The sequence below is a fragment of the Halyomorpha halys genome, unplaced genomic scaffold (genome assembly GCF_000696795.3).
Source record: "Halyomorpha halys isolate HHAL.00 unplaced genomic scaffold, Hhal_1.1 Scaffold59.1, whole genome shotgun sequence".
Taxonomy (NCBI): domain Eukaryota; kingdom Metazoa; phylum Arthropoda; class Insecta; order Hemiptera; family Pentatomidae; genus Halyomorpha; species Halyomorpha halys.
This window is the reverse complement of record NW_027109400.1, coordinates 727,919-748,756: the sequence shown is the minus strand read 5'-3', so window position 1 is coordinate 748,756 and position 20,838 is coordinate 727,919. Positions and strand designations below refer to the sequence as shown.

Sequence of the window (20,838 nt, the reverse complement as noted above, 5' to 3'; positions counted from 1 at the left end):
CGCAATGCTATAGTTTGAATTATATTTACCGGGTGTAGGTCCCTTAATTCAGCGTTGTGTAATCCTGTTAATTCATCCTTTTTTGGTCCGAATATTTTGCGTAATACTTTATTTTCGAAAACCTTAAGACGCTGTTCATCCCTTCGTGTAAGAGGCTACGTCTCATAAGAAAAAACTGTATAACTCACATTTCATAAAAAAAAAAAAAAAACTGTATCTTACTATTTTATACAAATGAATTTTTTATAAGAGTTTACATGCACAAAAAATTGGAATAAAACTAAGATTAGATACAAACGGAATAATTAGGTTATTTTTTTAAAATACTAAAATTAAAGCTTCAAGTCTCTCTTCTCTCTAATCCAAGTTTACTATTAATATTTCATGCCAAATTCAGGGAATTATCTTATTTAAAAGATCAGTTGGTGCATTCTAGGTAACATGGATACCAAATGCAGATTAGAGATCCTTGAGATTTTAATACATTGCACATCCCTCTCTAGTTGACTTCATTTAGAAGCATAACATACATTTATTACTGAATTTAACTCAGAAAAAAAATTATGCAATTTATTTAATTTAACCCACAAAAAACTTATTGCTTAGTTCTCAAAACAATTTTCCTTCCTAGAGGCATTAAAGGGAATGTTTAGCACTTCATTACTACCACCTGGGTCCGAGTTCGAATTTGGCTGTGGCTAATAATTACTTATAATTTTATGTCAGCTGTGAGCCAACCCTTGTGGGTCTCTTGGGGGCACAGCCGCTTTTTATAAATAGGTACTCTTAATTTGAGGAAAAAACAGGCGGTTGAGCGTGATCTGAACAAATCACCTGCTTGTACAACTGTTGTTCAAGAAATAGTACTTCTTTACAAAGTACTGAACCTGTGATACTTCATGGAATATAAAGGTACAGGAATATAGGAATAATTCAACTGTTTTTAGTAACTTTATACTAGTATAAATCTCAGAAAAAGGTTTTCATTATTTGTTATAAATTTGAGTAATTCCTTATACATTCAATACTTTTTTTTATATGATTTTATAATACATCAAAACATTTTTATGGCTTTGCCCATTAACTAAAAACTAAATCAAAAATAAATAAATAAATAAAATAATCATAATAATGATGAAATGTAACCTATTTACAAATCTTTAACACTTTGAAAGCGGTTGACAACACATTGTCCAACCAAGTGGTGGCTTGGGACCACATATGACAACAATATATCAAGGGAGGTCACTTTTCTAGCTTGTGTTTGAAGTGGTGGAAAGATTTCTAGCACCTCACTTTTACCTTCGATTGTCCTGAGCTGTGTTTAGTTAGTACTGTCCTAACTTCCACCAGCTACGATCATTCTAGGTTCTGCCATCTTTAAGGATTTTTACACTCCTTCAAATTTTCTTCATTATCAATTTTAGTATATAACAACCTTGCAACCCTGGGTCTAATATAACAATGGTTAAAATCTGGTCTGGATGGGTTAAACTTTATTTTGTTTTGAACTCTCTGAATAAATTTAGACCTTCCCACTATATTAGGAAGGTAACCTACAGGATGACCACACATAAGCCAGGTAAGGGAAAAATAAAAACAAAGAAAAAATATTGTTAATGTATAGGGTAACAGTAAAAGTACAAAACATATAGGATTCTGGAGAAGACAATTCTAGCTTTTTATTTTAAGTACGCACATATTTTTATTCTTTTTTTTAGTTTATCATTTTAGGTCAAAAATTTATTTTACAGCATAGATCCATTAAAACGCTATTATAAAAGGAAAGAGTGATGAGATCATTAAACTTTTCACAGTTGACATTATAATGTATGAAGTAAATAATTTACTTACTAAATCTATATTTATTTAATACTAATATTCTCAGTGGTTTTCCTAGAATTTCTAATATCTACATATGAAAATCCAATAGCACCTGCTACACCGAACAGAAACATAATTATCAGCTGCAGGTGAAGCCCTAAGTAGCTACTACAGAAGAAAAATACTGCCATTGACATGCTCTGTAACAAATAATGCTCCCATTAAAAACTCTAATCATGACATACTGTTTCAATTAGTACAAAACCTATCTGATATTAAAGATTATTTAATTTTACATTCATATACTGAGTTCAATAAAAAATGTGAAAAATTGATTCTATGGAGTAGCAATCCTGGTTAGTAGAACTTAACATAAAGTTTGCTGTTAACTACATGCCAGGCATCCACCTGTACTAAATATGTAATTTCAGTTTTGTGCAAGTTTTTGTTTTTTAGCTGGGCTCACCACATACAGACCATTTTGGGAGACTTGGTTATTTGGACTCAGGGGACCTCAAAGTGTTTATTTTCATTGAAAACTCAACTTAGAAATTTTACATGATCACAATACTTCCCCTTACAATATATTACATATATATATAAAAGTGAAAGTAAAAAATCTAATAAATTTTATACTATACATACTATGGCTACAATAAATCAGTAGCGAGAGGGAGCAAGTGGTTGGACCACAACTCACCAGAGCGCTCTACCTCGAGCCTCACCAAAGCTCTCAAATTTATAAATCACTTCATTTTGTAAAAATACATTGCCATTTTTGTATATTAATAATTTCTGTACATAATACTTAGCAATATCTGTACAATGAATAATAAATGATAACAATGCAATGCACGAACCTATCTCAAGCAGACAGGTACCGGTCACAGCCGCATGGACTAGGCCTATAAATAAGGGACTGTAAATCCCCAAATTTGATGTTATCCTTTCGTAGATCCACATCCTTTTCTGGGTCTAGTCATGGCACAGGTGGCGTATACACTTCTTGAGATAGAGAAGTTTATTGCCAATCTATGTTCGCGGAAGTAGTTATTTCTGTACGCACACCTAAGACGATGGCCTATATCCTCTCCTTTGCACACCTAAGACGATGGCCTATATCCTCTCCTTTTCTCCAGCAATCTTAGTCCGTCCGCTTCATCTTGGCAACTAAGATTGTAACCTAATTCTTAACGGTTACACTGGTCCGTCTGCTTCATCTCGGCAACTAGAGCTGCACCTAACCTATTCAGCTTACTGGTCCGTCCGCCCGCTTCATCTCGGCAACTAGTAAGCTGGCTCCTATCATGACAGTTCTAGTCCGTCTGCTTCATCTCAGCAACCAGAACTGTTACTCTGCCTCAGACTCTCCCTAACTTATAATCAATACGCCTTGTCGTGGGCCTTATGTAAAGAGATATCAGGCTGGAGAAATCGCCTAAGACAAGACAACCCCAACAAATCTGATTACCTAATCAAAAAGTGTTAGATTTCCTTTATTTTAATGTTATGTTCCTCTCACTTCCAATATATTTTTTAAAGAAAGCAATATCAATTTATTTTATTTTTTATGAATTTGTTTTTATTAAAAAAATAAACTCATTTCTTAGAAACAAAATGAATGGAATATACATTGTTTTAAATATTTTAGTGTTTCTAGAAGATTCTTTTCCCTCCACTCTTTGCTAAGTTACTAAATGTTTATTGTATTTTCTTCAGTTTTGGTCTCCAAATGTTGGTTTCAGTTTGAGTAAATAATAAATTACCAGAATATTTGCGGTTATAGAGAGTTTTGATTTATGTACCTATCTATCTATCTTCATGATTCATCATGTAAATCTATCTTCATTTTTCTCTTTTAAAAGTATATTTGAAGGCATTACTTCTTGGCAGATATAACATTATACTGAGGTTTGAAGAAGAAAATCATTCTTATTAATTTTTTTAAATTCTTGTAAATATCATTTGCTAGTTTTTACAGTTTTTATTTCCTTTGGTAGGTCGGGAGACATGTTTTCCCCCTAAGCATTATCATTTTGATTCAGAATATTTCCCCAAGTCATAATATATTATAGTATCTGTTTCTACATAAAATTAATTAAGGTAGCAATATTCTAGTAGATTTGAATGAAGTTCCTAAATCATTCATTTCTGATTTCATTTCCTCCCAAATAAGGAAAAATTATTTCAGGTTGCACATATACAATGAATCTCGGGATTCTCTCTTATGTAAAACCTTTAGCTCCATACAAATGACTATATGATTTGACAGAATTTAACATTGAGAGCATCAGACAGAGAATACCATTAATAAAGCATGTTAGTTATACATTCATAAATAGAGAACATTGTTTTAAAATTCAAAATGAAAAATACATTGATTTGTAATATTATAAATTTTAACAGTTAAGTAATACAATACAATTTAAAGAAAAAATGTTTAAAATTTTCTGTGAGAACAGTATTTCATCAATAATATAATTAAAAATTGAAAATAATTCACCTTTGAAAATTTATAAAGTGCAGATGTATGTGCACTGTACTCAGGATGGAGGTCCCTCAACAAGGGGAAGATCTGAGTATTCAAACAGCTATCCCCCATACCAATGAGGAAACTGCATATCAATGCTAGCCAAATCCTAAATAAATAAAAATAAAAAATAATTTGAATTTTCAAACTTGTTAACAATTTTATATCTCTCTACTTACTGTGAAGGAATAATTGCTTTTTCATCTGTTTCCCTAAAAACAGCACTATTTGGGAGATTGATATAAATACTAACATATGCAATTGTCTGAATTACTAATCCTGCAATGATTGCATGCCTTCTGGTATACTTTATTCCAGCTCGATCTATAATTAGGTATGATACACCACCTGCATAAAAAATAAAAGAATATGTTAACATTATTTTTGTATTGCAAATTTAACGATTGATGTGCTTGTATCCCTTAAAATTTTAGTATTCTGGGGTGAAAATAACAAATAAATGTATAATGTACAATAATATCATATTATTTGCTTAACCAAAGGGAAAGGTTTGATCCCGATACCACAGACAATTGTTGCCTAGGTACTACCTTCTTACCTCCGTCTAAACCCTTTTTCACCAGATCAGCCTTAAAGAAATTCTCAGGTCTCAGTCTACCCCTTAGAAGTTGACCTACCGATTTAACACTAATTAAATTTTTATGGATTCATTCATTTCTCACTGATGAATGTATGATCAAGCTGTTTTATAAATTAACTTTATCAGTATTCTAGAGAGTTAAAACTCTCCACTCCAAAAAAAAAAAAAAATTATAAACAATGAAGAAATCAATGGTGTACATCTGAATAAATTGTTAACATAAGCTTAATTAACTGATTTAAGTATTTGAGTAGTTAATACATTGTAGTTTATTTTATTAAAATTTTCTTGTTTCCCCAGAAAAATGATACTTCACAGGGTATAACCAAACATTATAATTATAATAATTGAAATTTCCTACCTAAAGAATCTCCTAATCCGTTTATTAGACCACAAATAGGCACCAATTTTTTCGCATGGATGCCAAATTCTCTTGTAAAACCGATGCTGGGACCATAAACTCCGGTACCAAAAGACTGTTGGAGGCCTGAATGAATAAAAATAAAATTCTTGAGGATAAATCAATATCATTCCATACATTATATTATATTATTGCATATTAATGATATATTATATTTAACACACTACTTTCTTAAAAAAAAAATTCTTGTGAAGCTATGAGTGTTGTAACTTTCATCTTTAAATTTATATTAATTTTTTACCAAGTGATGTATTAATTTCTATAGAATTATATTTGAATATCAGTCTTAATCTTATCCATGTTCATCAAACTGTATTAATCTTTTGAGGATAATTAACAATAACTTGCTTAAATCTCAAAAATAGGTCAAGCCTTGTTGGAAATGTTTAGTAACCATCTTTGTACATGGTGTCTGCTATGCTGAAAGAACTATAATTTAAAGGTATCTTATTCTAGTGAAAATATGATAGTGTTCAAGCTTTTGCTTTAAGTACTAAACAGTTTTAAAATAAATGAAATATTCCATTATTAAAAAAAAAAAAAAATGAAAATATAAATGAATTTTGTCTATAACTAGTGAAACAGGATTATTCAAACTTCAAAGCACCATCGCTAAGTCACAATATTACCAGGAAATCTATTGTTTTATTTTTATTTTTTATTTATAATGTTATTTTTTAATAGTATTAGATTTCTTAGGTAGGAAAGTTGAAAATTAGAAATATGAGTTCATATGTATATTTTATATTTAAAGATTTTTTGCAAGACTAGGTACTATGCTTAGTAAAAATTCTAATGATCCACTTGTGTCCACTATTTCCTCTTTCTTTTTTTTCTGATGTAACTCCAACATTTGACAAATGATTACTCTATATGATTGGAACGTTGGAGTAATAATAGAAAAAAAGAAATAATTGAAACAAGCGACTCATATATTTTTTAATTGAGGAATATTTTCAAAACTCTTGAGTGAGAACTAAAGCAAAGGTGATATAAATATTTTTTGGTCTCAAACATATCTGAAACTTATACTGCACTACAAATATTTTTTCTTTAGATGTTGGAAAAATATGTGCCTTTTATTTGCACTTATTATTTTAATATAAATGTACACAATAGCAAGACTACACTATCGAGTTAATGCACTTTTAATCATTACTAAATACCTAAAAGTGATTGAAGCTACCTCCGTAGACGAATGTGATGAGAAGTACCATCATGTCCTTTGTACAAAAGAGCCTCCATGTTTTCCGCAAGGCTTCCACTGGTCCCTCAGTCAATGGCACTCTTTGCCCTGGAGGCTTACTCAAGAAAGCAAATAAAAGAACAGCTACTAGTGCTACAGTGCCCATGATTAATAACAGGCGCAACCTTGTTTCCTGGTCTATATGTATCTTGCCTGCGAATTCAGTAGCTGCAAAAATATTTCCTGAAATCATTCTTAAACAGAAAATGGACAAAATTTGAATAAATTTGTATTGAATAGTAATAAGGCATAGTTGGCAGAAAATTATTATATAAATATTTTATAAAATAATAACTTCATAATTTAATTAAATAGGTAATTATTAATGAATAATATAAGTAGTTGTTAATTGGTACATTATGCCTAAAGAAGAGAATGGAACATTATAGTATTGTACATAAGTATTAAGATCAGTCTTATTGGACACTCGCAAAATTAATATTATTTTGGATTTGAATCGTTAAGCAATCTAAGAATACTGTGAATGACTATCAAAAATAGGACTATTCCTTAATATTTTTTAAATTGTATTAAAACTGCTGAAGGAGAGGGAAAAAGAAGTGAAATCTCAATTTCATGAAATTAAATGGAGAAATTATTTATTTAAGTAAGAATAAGAGAAAAATAAAAGGACAAGAAAGAAGATATTGGGGTTTATCCACAACTTATCACTACGTTTCTTGCAATTAAGCAATGAGCAATCATATTACCCTATCTCAAAGTGGGAAGCCTTTATCAGTAGAATGAATTATATTAATGAATTAGTTTATTATTTATCTAATGATTGTCTTGGAAGTACTTAATAAAACAGTTAAATCATCAATGCAACAAAATCTGGTATTTTGACTAACATTGCTTGTTGAAAATTCAATGCCTATATTATTCATAATCACGATATTTCCCCTTACTTATATTTCTATTTATTCATAAGATAAAAAAAAAAAAAAAAAATATTTTTACATATTTGTGTTTCCATACCATAAAGATAATAGTCAAGAAGTTATAATGATAAACATATATCTCTAAGTTTCCATAGTTGTAGGGAAACTAAAAATATTTATTTTAACTTATAGTTAATTATTAAAATTTTTCATATTTTATATTATTTTCTTTAAATTTATTGTTTCTAACTGCTGACAATAAGGCATGGCTAATCATATTAAATAAAAACAAATTAAAGGTACTTTTTTTAACATTTGGCATTTAAGTTCTACTAGAATTTTCAATAAGGATAGGACCTAGTTGATATTAAACTTAATCATACATAGATATGACAAGTTTAACCATAATCATTAGAGTTGTTTTGAGAAAATAGTAAAAAAGTGTAAAATAGGTGATATAAAGTGAGATTTTCTGAAAGTCGATTTTAGAGAAAAAGTTGACATCTCAGGCATGTAGCTGCCTAAAGCACATGATTTCAGTTTCATATAACTTTTTTTATCTGAGCTAGGCTGTTTACACTTATAAAAACAGAGCTTACCATTTTGTGAGACTTGTTTATTTGGACTCAGAGGATTTTAAAACATGTATTTCCATTGAAATCTAGGATTTTAAATTTGAGTCTGAGAGGGAAAAGTACAAATGTATAGCCAATTCTTTTGGGTAGTTGAAAATGGTTGAAGGATTTTGTTGGGCCTATAAGGAGCAATTTTTTTTTCCCAAATATACAGGTTAATTTTTTTAATAATAATTAAGAATCTTATTTTGTTATAATTAATAAGACAATACTTGTACTAACGATGCTGAATAAATCGCCCAAAAGACTCCAATATTCCTTGACATTGTTTTTTCATCAGAATTCAGGACTAAATAGTGGCCTTCTGCTGCCCATAAAAAAGAACCTCCAATTCCTCCTAAAACGATACCGATGTAAGCAGTCCAGACTTTTTCTAGTGCCAGAGTGAACATGAAGATCCTGTGAACATTTTTATATACTTCTTGTTATGTATTTGAACTACAAAATTAAATTAATATCAAATGAAATTTTTATTTTAAATTGGACCATTAAAAAATAATTCCTCCCATTACAACTTTTTATATGACATTAATGTATCTTAAGAAGCATAGATATTTAAAATATGTTTTTGATGTTTTAGACTTATATTTAGTCAATTATTAAAGCATTATCAATCATATGAAAAGAAGGACAGCATTTATAGTTCATTACTCACAGATTAGGCTTCATTTTATATTTTACAAGATGTTATTATATGTTCATTTAATATAACAAAATCTTAGACTTTCTTTATTCAACATATATTTAGGAGAATATGAAATAAACTCACAAAGGGAGAGCATGTGTCTTCGTAGATCTTGATCAAACTTGGAAAAAATAAAATAAAACATCCGGAAACTGGTTTATTTCATGTCTCAGTTGTAAAATTGACATGATTGAAAAAAGAAAATGTAAACAAAATAGGTTTTTATTAAAATAAATTTTTAAAATGTTTAAATTACTAACTAAGCAATCCATATCTAAATTTTTACAACAAAAATGGTGGTAGACTTTGATCCAGTATATCAAACAATTTTTTTGTTGAAAATACCATTCAAAACAAAAAAAAAAATAATATTTTTTAGTCCTATGGGTCTATTGAATCATCTTTAATGAGTGTTCTTCCAGGGTTTTGTGCAATTTAGGAAGGGTTTTATAAGCAAAGACAAAGAGTATGTTTCTGTAAATAGACGCCACAACCGACTGTTCTGGACCCAAGGGACGCCAAGCTATCCCATACCAGAGCAGTGTAGCCATCTACTGTTTTATTTAAAAATCAAATAATAAAAACTATTTTCTACAACACAGGGAATGGAGAATATTGATTGAAAAAATTGTAACCAAAACTAATATTAGATCTGGTTAAAGGACTCTTAAAAACCCATATATCCAAATTTTCAGACAAATTTAGAAATAAAACTATTTTTTACTAAATTTAATTAATTTTTGCTTGCTCAGACCATTTAATTTGTTTATAGGATTAACAATAACAAAATATATATAGGATTAGTTAAAAAAAAATACACGAAAATCAGGAACCCTTGGTCCCATTCAATGCTAATAGTGGTCAGTTCCCTGTTGCTGATCGGTTGGCCTGCCTGCTTATTCGAGGGATTGAAGAAGCAATAAGAGATTCAGAATTACTGATGACAGCAACTATTATGAACGTAAGTATTCACCTCTTGGACCCTCCAGGTGAAAATTGAAAATGTTGCCAAGTCCAAAACTGAGCTGCACAGGTCCGACATGCAAATTCACTTTTAGGCCTTAAGGTAAATGTGACCAAAACTATGTACTTGTAAATGGAGGTGAAGACAAAAGAGCTTCAGCAAGGGGAAACTATTTTTAGGATGATCTCTTGAAAAATTGTAAGAGTACCGGAATTTACCTTTGTATCTTGAATTTATCTTAACATCTACCAACAAATTGTCGAAGAAAACAAGCAAGAGAATTGTGGTGGCCAGCAATTGCAATTTTGGCTCAATGAGACAGATGAGGAACCATCATAAGACTGGGTTAACACATCCATGGTCAAGACAAACAGGATTGCCATCCAACAACCAGGACATTTTTGTTTTTGTACTTTGTCCTGCATTTTTCTAAAAATAATTATTTTTAATTGTTTTAGCAACTACTTTTAATTCCTTTAACTTTTTTTACATAAATAATAGTTTTGAAAGTTCCTTTATATTTTACTATTTACAAATATTAAATTCATATCTCCTTTAAAAAGAAACATCTTTTGTCTTGTGTTTCGTTTTAAAAAATGTGGCAACCCTGATGACAACAGCTAATGAAAGTGATCTGTTGTTTTGAACGGAAAATTTTATGGCGTGTATAGGGGACTGTGAAGGTTGAAGTTTGTAGGAGACGTTAGAACTAGGAGCTATTCTGTATAACAACCTTCTTAAATATTTTTTAATTGACATTTCAAGCCTAACAAAGCCTAAACTTTGTTAGGCTTGAAATGTCAAGTTGAGCCAGAAATATGATTAGAATGGAGGAAGGAAAAATTCCTAGATGTGTACATGAGGATAGGCTGGAGTGTACCAGAAGGAGGGTAGACCCAGGCTAAGATGAAGCACAGTGGGATGCTGAATTAAAGACCATTCTTAACATACCGCACTGGATGGCGGAAGCTTGGAATAGGTCAAGATACACTTTGTGTTAAGGCGTCAACTAAACATGTAGGTAGTTGAAAATTTAGTACTGAGCAACATTTCAAAATATTAAATACTGTTTTCCAAAGGGGTATATTTTATCTCGTTTTGCTCTTCTGTACGAGGTCTGATATAATGTAACAATAAGTTTTGTGTTCTTGTCAACATGGCTATATAAATATTTCAGGTATGAATGTGAACTTGAACTGAATACTACAGATTTGTTATCCTGAGATAAAGATGGTGAATACTAACGCTAAAGATGCACCTCCAATGATCAAGCTGAGCTTGTAGCCAATTACAGCGATGAAGGAAGGTGCCAGCCAAAGCGTGATACCGTAGAGCCCGTACAAGAGACAGAGGCTCACGTAGCCATCTATGTCGTACTCTGGTTTATCTTCATGTATACTTGCGTTTATGGTTTTCTGAAAAAATGAAATAATAAATTATTCAATGAATGAGAAATATTTACAAGAAAATAAACAGTCATCCGCCACAGTATATTTCTAATTATAATCTTTAACCATTATAAATAGGTAGGTATACAGGGTGTTTCAGGGTATAAGTGTTCTAACTGAATCCTTTATTCATTTTTTCAATTAGAATTTTCAAAACAAGAAAAAAATTCCCTACGAAGGTTTATTTATAGGCCGTTAACGCTTTGTTTAGGAAATATTTACATCTAAAAATTTTCATTGTTGTCAATTATTTAGGTTTTAATGAATAAATTAAGAAGTGTTCAAACTACTCAAATGTAAAGATTAACATTTATATTAAATATTGATCAAAGTGATTACCTTCGGCAGTAAGATAAGCTCAGCATCTTTCTTCAACAGAAGCAGTGGCCGAACGATTCTGGATATACGTTGTATACGCTTCCTATATACGGATGTAAGCACTCCACCCCGATTTTATATGGGCGTGATGGCACAGGGTTAAGGCACTATGCTACTACCTCATAGTACAAAAGCTCAAGAGGAGAAAAAAGTCAGTTATCTCACCCCAATTTTTGATTACTTTAATGAAAACTATGTATAATTAATATTCAAAATTGATGAGTCTGCCAAGTACAGGTAGGGGGAATAAAAAATGGCGGCTGTTTCAAAGCGATAAAAAAAAACTAATTTTTCATTCGGAGCTCTATATCTCAAAAAGTAGGAACAACGCAAGAAAACCTAAGAGAACGTCACTTAAAGATGAGCAAATTTGCTAAAATATGTGTCCTAATAGAGTTATATACGTTTAATAGTTTTGGAGTTATAGCTTTTTAAAAAGCAACATTTCATAAAATTGTTGTATGGGACGTACTGAAAGATCAGTAATTAGTGAATTTATTTAAAAAAATCTATATCTCAAAAACCATTTGACGTTCAGATGTCTATTAGCACTCAATTATAAACATAATTAACTATTTTGTAGTAAATTTAACTGGCTTTAATTTGAGCGCTGGCAAACATCTGTACGTCCAATGGTTTCTGAAATGAAGTTTTTCATAAATCAAATTTATTGTCTGAACAACTATAAATGAATTTATTTTAGAAAATATCATGAAAACTACTATTCCTACGAAGATAAAGATCATAATCTTATTTATAGTCCATTAAACTAGCTTTAATTTGAGTACTAATAGACAACTGTATGTCTCATAGTTTCTGAGATATAGATTTCTCAAAATAAATTAGCTAACTACCAGTCTGTCAGAATATTTTTAAGAAATTTTGCTTTTTAAAAAGCAATATCTCGAGAACTATTGGGTGTAAATAACTCTTTTATGGCTAATATTTCAGTAAATTTACTCTTCTTTAAATGATGTTCTCTTAGATTTTCTAGTGTTGTTGGTAGTTTTTAAGATATAGGGCTTCAAATGAAAAATTAATGTTTTTTTAAGGTTTTGAAACAGCCACCATTTTTTATTCCCTCTACCTATACATGGCAGACACATGAATTTTGACTAGTAATTATATATAGTTTTCATTAAAGTAATCAAAAATTGGGGTGAGATAACTACCTTTTTTTCTTCCCGGCTCTTGTACTATCAAGAGTCCGAATCCGGCTGTGGCGGATAATTATTTTTTTTCTGTTACTTTAGGCGTGAGTCAAACTCTCGCTTCAGAACCCCAGGACACCTTAGAACCCCAGGGTACCCTTAAAATTGGGGAAAACTGGCGTTTGAGCGTGATCTTGAAAAAATCACTTCATTGTATTACTCTTCCTTACAAAGTACTGAACCCCCGATTCTTCATTGGTTGCAGTGGTTCACATTATTATTTATTAATATTATTGTTGCTATATAATCCTAATTATTAATATTATTGTTGCTATATAATCCTAATTTTATATGATTGTGGCCATATTTTATGAATGTCAATTTGATTTTATCAATGTCCATTTACATAAGTCATTTTAAAATACTGATAAATTTTATTTCTAATGTATTTATGTTTTATTCTGTCTTGGATATCCATATTATCTGATTGCCATTTATGTAAAAATCATTTTTCATAATTTTATTTTCCTTAAATACTTTCTTTTATTATTAGTAGTATCTTTTTATAACAAAGTAGTAAAATATAAAGATTCGACTGCGGTCAAACTATTGTAATAGTGAAGTTTTTTTTTTTTAAAAAAAGATTCTCCTCAATTTAAACATGTGGTTTGAATTTTTAACAATTCTATACAGAAACATATACTATTGTGATTATATAAGGTGGAGAAAAGATAACGTTTCAATAATGAAGTTATAGAAAACAGTAATGATATGGTAATTATTTAAGTTTTTGAATTATTGTTATGTTGGCTGCATAATTTGAAATTGGTTATTGTGAATTGGAGTATGCTTGATGGGGCGAAACGTTGTTATGGATAAATTAGATAAACTAGAGGAGGTTATAAATGGAAAAACTAATTCACTTCACGTCATTAAATAAATTTTAGATTAAAAAAAAATTAAAATTGAGTTCAAATTCAATTTTCAATTTCTTTTTTTTGACATATGTAGTATTTTGGATTCCAAGTAAAGATTTGCATTCTTGTATTAATCGACTCTAGCAACAAAATATTAGGGAATTTTTTTTAATCCCTAAATATATTTAAAGAGATTTTTAATGTTAATCACCTGAATGGATAAAACATAGGGTATATGAAATAAATAAGTAAAAGTGTTAGGACAAAAGGATCGTTCTGATTATTATTAATTAAGATTTTTTTTTAGTTTTAATAATGTATCTTGTTATTCACTTTCAACTACAGAGATCAATTAGGAATGGAAAAGAACAATGGTTGGATAATAAGCAAACGATTACTCAACGTTTTCCAATCTGCTAGACTCTACTAGTGAAAAACTGGTGTTTTTTATAAATATTATTTAATGAAAAGTAATTTAAAAAAATAATTAGTAGTTCTTCGAAATATTATTTGTCTATAAAAAATTCTAATAAAGTACAAGACCAATTAATTTTCAATAATATTTATACATTAAATGGAATTTAAGGTGTGTTAGTAAATGTGGATGATCTTTAGTAAAAATAAAAATTACTTTATTAAAACGATATAACAGAGAAAAATTAAAGTAATTAACTTAAAGGATACAAATACAAGAGAAAATGGAGCCGATGTGAAAGGCGGAAAAAAGATTACCATTTATCAGCTGAAAAATACTTAGTCTTTGGTTTTAACCTTATCTTTAATTTGCGTTTTTTTGTTTGTTTTGTTTTTCACAAAAGATAATATGCTAGATTTTTTTAAACATTTTTTTACAAAATACAAATATAGAAAGTGCTCTACTAAAGCATCAATTTCATACGCCAATTAGTTCGAAATAATATTTTAAAATCTGTCAGTGTCTGTAGTACATGTCTTAACATAATAGATAAACGATGTTTGACATGTGAAATTAGGTAATATTAACTTATGAGCTAAATGTGTCAACAGGAGAACACTTGAGATAAACCTACCTCTTTCTTACATAATCCAGGACTCTAATAATATTAAATTAGTAAGCCCTTTAAAATGTCATTTCTATAATAAAATGTTTTAATAAAAACAAATTAGAAGTGCATTGCATAAATCAGTAAACTACAATACAATAGCTAATTTTTTTTTTGGCAATTGGAGTTCTGGCAATGGCCAGATTCTCCACTCAAGTTGAGTGTTTGCGGCTTTAGCGCACTTGCTCAGACTCCACTGGCTCATTACCAGTGATGCGGCGAGAAGGATGCGCTGGGATCTCTTGAGCTCTGCTCTACCCCTCACACGTGGGGGATAGAGTGGACTCAGGGATCATCAGGTCGATTGTGTAAATATTGTATATATTTTATCATTATGTTATTTTATTTATTTATTTTTCATACAGATAGTTTGATTATCTTGTCTATTCTTTTGTTTGCATATATTTCAAGAGAGTTTTTTTTATTATTATTTTTTTTTAATTTATTTTATTTATTTTTTAATTTGTTTTTATTTTATTATTTTTTTTCTTCTTTTTTTTTTTTTTTTTATTTATTTTAGTATGTATGAGATCATTCATCACTACTGCCTATTGCCCACAACTGTGTGGCAGATTGTAATATCTATCAATCAATTCAATTTTTTGTAGACTTTGTTGATCATGTCTTTATTTTTAACTGCCAAACTAGGAATATATGGTTTTTAGGTATGAAATGTATACCCATTTAACCCTCTTTTGGTAAGATGGCCCAAGAGAGAAGGCCTGATATATAAAAATATACGTTACTAAATGTGCTGTAGATAATGATATTAGGACCCGGAAGATGGGCCAGTGACGTTGCGATGTTAAAAACAACTGATGGCGTAGCAAATGATATTCTGAAGAACCTTGGAGACAGAAATTGGATGACGGTCACACAAGACCAAGACAATTGGCGGAGACTAAGTCTCGACATTGGGTTGTTGCGCCACAGAACCAGTGGTCGGTCATCTAATTGTAGAAGCCTGTGTATGCATATGTAAATGTTTTTTTTTCGCATTCATGCTATTTCGTACAAGACGTAAAATAATATTGATGTTTATTTATGACTGATATATTGATATAAAAAATATATGGTGGAATAAACAATTATTTCTTCTCTCGTATATCTATTACAAAGGATCCTCATTATAACCCGACTCGTCATAGTCTACAGATAAGATGATAATATTTTTCTTTTCATACTGTAGAAAGAAAAATGAATGGAGACATCACACTTTTATTGTTCTACAATAATTTTATGGTGATGTTTTAGTAAAATTTTGATAAAGGGATCCACGTGTTAGATGTTAAAGGCATAATGTTATTGAGCCAGTAAAATTGATATACGTTGCTTTCCATAAAGAAATTAGTTCCTTCCGTTAAACCAACGATTATGAAGAAAACGCAAAAGAGCTCAAAGCAACTGATTTTTTGAGAAGCAATGTAACGAATGTGTAAAGTATTCATAAATACATTTGTTTCTGTTTTCGTGGCTGATTATAGAGTTACAATATATTTGTTTCAATAATACATCTTTTATTAAATACATGTATGCATAGTTATACCCATGATTTATATTTTTCTGCTCACCAATATAACGTTTGTCCGCCGTAACTGGTTTAAGTCCCTCTCCATTCTCTGTCAGCCCCCAGTTATATACCATCAGTGTATACCCGCCTTCAGCGGCCATTGTAATTATTCTTATAATGCCATACGGCAAACAAAGATATAATTGTATGTTGTGTATATATATACCTATGTATTATATATTATTGTATTTTTTATTTAAATGAAAAATAAAGAGGTTTTGAAAAAAAAAAAAAAAATGAGTTTAATTAACTGCCACAAGGCAATCGAAGGAATTACAATCTACCAGATATACATGCACCTACCTATATGTATATATTCAATTTCTGATTTCGTTAGGGGATCCGAAAAAAAAAACTGAGCTTAATATCATCTTCTCATGATATTTATATTATAAAAAAACATTTAACTTTATCATGCTTGAAACATTATAATCAAAACGTTTAGCAGTTAATAATAAACTGTACAACGTTTAGCAGTTAATAATAAACTGTACAACATTTTCTCAGCTCAAAATCAGTAATGCCTGGTAATCACATAATTTTAGACCAGAAATAGCACTTCCTATTTTAACAGGCTAACACAATGGATATAATATATAACTAAACCATTCATTACTCCCACAATACTCAAGTTTTATATACCTATAAAATTTAAGTTACACATGTTTTTTTTTTACTTGTTTTTTTTTCGGCCAAGTCCTACACTGCCTAACAATGGTTAGGGTTTAAAGTTTTCCATTTTTTGGGATCGCCACACAATGAAAAAAGTCAATGCCCCAGGCCAGATGCCTGTCAATTGTCATACAGATGATAATAATAGCTGTAATCACATGTCTTTAAAGTATTAGTAGCAACATAAATCCACTATCTCTCTATCTCGATTGGGAAATTATAAAAATATAAACGAAATATCGTTCATAAACTGGAAATATGAACGTCTGCCATCTTACATCGGTAGCAATAATATTTTATAGATCAACGAACACCATATTTTGCGAAAATTAGACTAAGTTTCTATCCGCTATTATCCATCTGCTAGAAAATAAAATTTTCGCCTAAGCTATACAGGAACAGTAAATATACATAAAAATTAGGTATTGGAGTATTTCAGGTACAAGCCGCCGGAAATTTATTTTATTCAAGAAAAACCTAAACGATCATTAAAAAAAATTTTTGAAATCAGAAAATATTAGATGTACAAATCTTAAAGCACCAAGAAGAACTAGCAGTTTCCATGATATTTGCAAAATAAATACCAAATATTTATTTCTCGTTATTTGAACAACAAAAATAATTCTATAAGGTAGGAATTGTAGTGCAACTAATGAGAGTGATGAGTTGATCTGTAGTTCGTATGCCATTATTTTTTATGCAGCATGTTTGTTTCATATAATGCGAATAAATTTTCCAATACTGATAATTAAAAACAATATTAGAATGATGTAGATATATTATTTATGACATTTCATTTACCAAAGAAATGGACATCGAGTAGGACTCCGTTTATCCGAATAACGTACTTAGATTTTTTAAAGTTAAAATTAAAAGAAATGGCATGTTAAGTAAATAAATAAATCTTGATATTAACGACAAAATGATTTACAAAAAATTGTTAGTTCTATATCTATAGATTACCATTCGCTTTCTTTTTCCTTTCCTTCAGTTCATTTTGTTTTAGGTGACAGGGAAAACCATTGCAAAACCAAATTGTTGGGTTAAATAAAATAAAAAAAGTGACATAAAGATGAAAAAAAAGTTTACACATTAGTGGTATATCAAATCTGCTATATTCAACAGTAATAGGTAAGATTTATCAATATCCACATTCATAAATTCTCTAGTTTATTTAAATTAATTTAATATAAAAAAAAATAAGAACGTCCAACGGCAAACGAGAAAAAAAATTCCTAATAATTCGAGCTAAATGTGGGATCAAAATTTGTGGGTTATTTTTTAGGTTATCCGAGGGGAACTTGGGGAGGGAGGATATGTGTACTTTGATAAAAATTAATTATTAAACATTTGTAAGATTTTATACTTTACATGTCGTTACTTCAGAAAATACTTATCATATGATATTATTTATTTATTTAAATACAAATAACCCTCCAACACGTGAAATCCCAATAAAAGTTGGCAATATAAATATACAATAATGAATATAAATAGATAAATGTCTACAAATTAAGAAAAATATAATTACTTCATAACAAATTGAAAAAAAAAAAAATTAAATAAAACAAAAATAAAGTATTGTGATAAGATACAATTTAATCTCCCAATAAATTTTTTAGTGGACTTCAAATATTACTAAATTCCATATTCCTTTTATTGTTTAGTTTACTTCAATTTTTCAATTTTTTTTTTGTCGATGCCGTGGCTAGATTAGTCTTACATAGTGGTTTATAACAGAAAAAAAAAACCTGCTGCATTACTAAAATATCATTCTAATTAAGAGAAAAATTGCTGAGATATAAGAAAAATATACCAATAATTAAAAATTAAAAAAAAAAAAATGACAGAAGGTTTTCTTCTTAAATTATAACGTTTTGGGGCTATTATCCCACCTTCAGGATGGACAATGTGGAATTATTTTTCCATCTAATAGAATAAACACCGTTATTAGACCGTTTATAGTATTTTATATACATAATTGCTTTTATTACCTTATCAATTGTTACTTAGTTATTTTTATTTTTATCCATAGTTCTATATTTCGTCTTATATTACAATATTTAATAATGTACACTACGTAAGCTATTTTTTATTTTCACTATTACGCTCAACTTGCTGGATTCTGAAGACATTAAAACGTAGAACTTTTTCACAAAAATATATAATATATATATAAATAAATAAATTGTGGTGATTGCTATGAAATAAATATTTACCTGCATGTTAGTGATAGTGAAGTCGGCAGAAAATAAGATGAGGAATCCCAAACCCAAATGGATCACATTGAGTAAGCTCCTGTCGAAGGATGGTAACAGCATCATGATGCTTGGTGTTCAGTTGCCTACTGAAGCATTGAGATCTCCCACTACCAGGTAATGTTGTGTCAGCAATTATTTACCCGCAGTTAATTTTGTCTTACTTTTACAGACAGATCTTAAGAGAGTGGTGTAACGCACTACTAACATTCCACGAGTTGACTGAAATTTTTTAGGCGGGGCCTGTGTTTGTGAAATTGCGGTCAAGAGCGTCTTTTCCTCTGAATTGAGTCAGACTGCACTCAGCGGGCTCTCGGAATTCGCGTGAATAATTGGAGTCAATTACTCGATGAACTGGCGTTAGATTTATTTGTTCAAAACTTAACATTGAAATAATTAATCTTGAACGATTCAAACAAAGCCACACGGAATTTATACAATAATCTTCGAAATTATAAAACTAATTGTGATTTTCAAACTGGTGTATCTTGTTGTTTGTTTATTATCCTGCATTAATAATATAATCATTAAAATATTTAATAATGTTATAAGTGAATATCATTTATATCTATTTAAAGTTCTTCATTTAAGAACACGTACATTATAAAAATTAAATGTATATATTTACATAAGATATATGATGGCGTACATTGTTTTCCTTACAACAAGGAAATACTATAAAGAAAAATAAGTTTTGATGATGTGGGAAAATCCCAAAACGTTTAAAAATGATGAATTAAAAATTAATTTATTAGGAATAGATTATTTCACAACATACTGAATATACCAATTGGAAGTTGGGGATTAACAGTGAACAAATAAACATAGTTTTGGGAATTTTTTTCCTGTCTGTGCCTAAATCAAATTATCTCTACAGCATTGTCTGTTATAATACAATTATTGATAATTGATAATTTCACAAATTTGTCATCTCAAAATTATCACTTGTACAACTTGGCTGCCCCCCCTCGTATGTTTTATATATATATAATTAACGGGGATAAAAGCAACAAAAATTTGGACCTAAATTTACTGTAAAACCTACACCATTGAATATGTATAAAATTAAAGTTAATCAAGATGAACAAAACAATTCTATCTGTGTGTTTGTGATATGATTATCTCTTGAACAGAAGGGCCGATTTCGTTCTTTCTTTTGTTTGTAAAATTGTGGCCCCAATGGCAAGGTTCAAATCCGCCACTCTGTGTGCAATAGCTGTTGCGCACTAAACGAGAAACGTTTTCGTAAAAATGTGACTGTAGCTCCGAAAAGCTTCTAACAATTTAGAAGAAATTAGTTAAAAATTGTCTACCTAAAGCACTTTCACTTTTCATGTACTATATAAATCTTCGAGAAAAAAAGTTTTGTAGAAACCTCCCCTCCCTTAGGTGTGAAAAAAATTATTAATTTAATAAAAAATATATTTTTTTATTTATAATCTTAAAATTCTTTCTTGAGACTGGCAATTTTTTAATAAATAATTCAAAACACTATCCAAATTATAGTCTCAAAACTTTTATTTCTTTTACACGTCCAACGTTTCGGCCAATTCGGCCATCTTCAGGGACAATCTA

The 20,838-nt window shown here is 29.7% G+C and overlaps 1 protein-coding gene across 1 annotated transcript; it reads right to left on the bottom strand.

Moving 5' to 3' along the window:
• Window positions 1-1,652: 1,652 nt before the first annotated feature.
• On the bottom strand, window positions 1,653-19,489 carry LOC106692537 (UNC93-like protein MFSD11). Its single transcript, XM_014438537.3, has 8 exons — window positions 19,225-19,489; window positions 11,033-11,202; window positions 8,361-8,537; window positions 6,563-6,816; window positions 5,317-5,442; window positions 4,534-4,702; window positions 4,328-4,463; window positions 1,653-2,024 (listed from the first exon to the last, which is right to left on the bottom strand). Exons 1-8 carry the CDS (start codon window positions 19,327-19,329, stop codon window positions 1,866-1,868), a joined length of 1,296 nt encoding a protein of 431 aa, XP_014294023.1. The 5' UTR covers window positions 19,330-19,489; the 3' UTR covers window positions 1,653-1,865.
• Between the last annotated feature and the right edge of the window lie 1,349 nt (window positions 19,490-20,838).

Bases quoted from the DNA above. Each gene is read 5' to 3' on its own strand.
- LOC106692537 (XM_014438537.3), bottom strand. From the start codon at position 19,329: ATGATGCTGTTACCATCCTTCGACAGGAGCTTACTCAATGTGATCCAT. The intron at 11,203-19,224 runs GTAAATATTTAT...TCATTTTTTCAG, and splicing joins TCACTATCACTAACATGCAG to AAAACCATAAACGCAAGTAT. The intron at 4,464-4,533 runs GTAAGTAGAGAG...TTATTTATTTAG, and splicing joins AAAGCAATTATTCCTTCACA to GATTTGGCTAGCATTGATAT.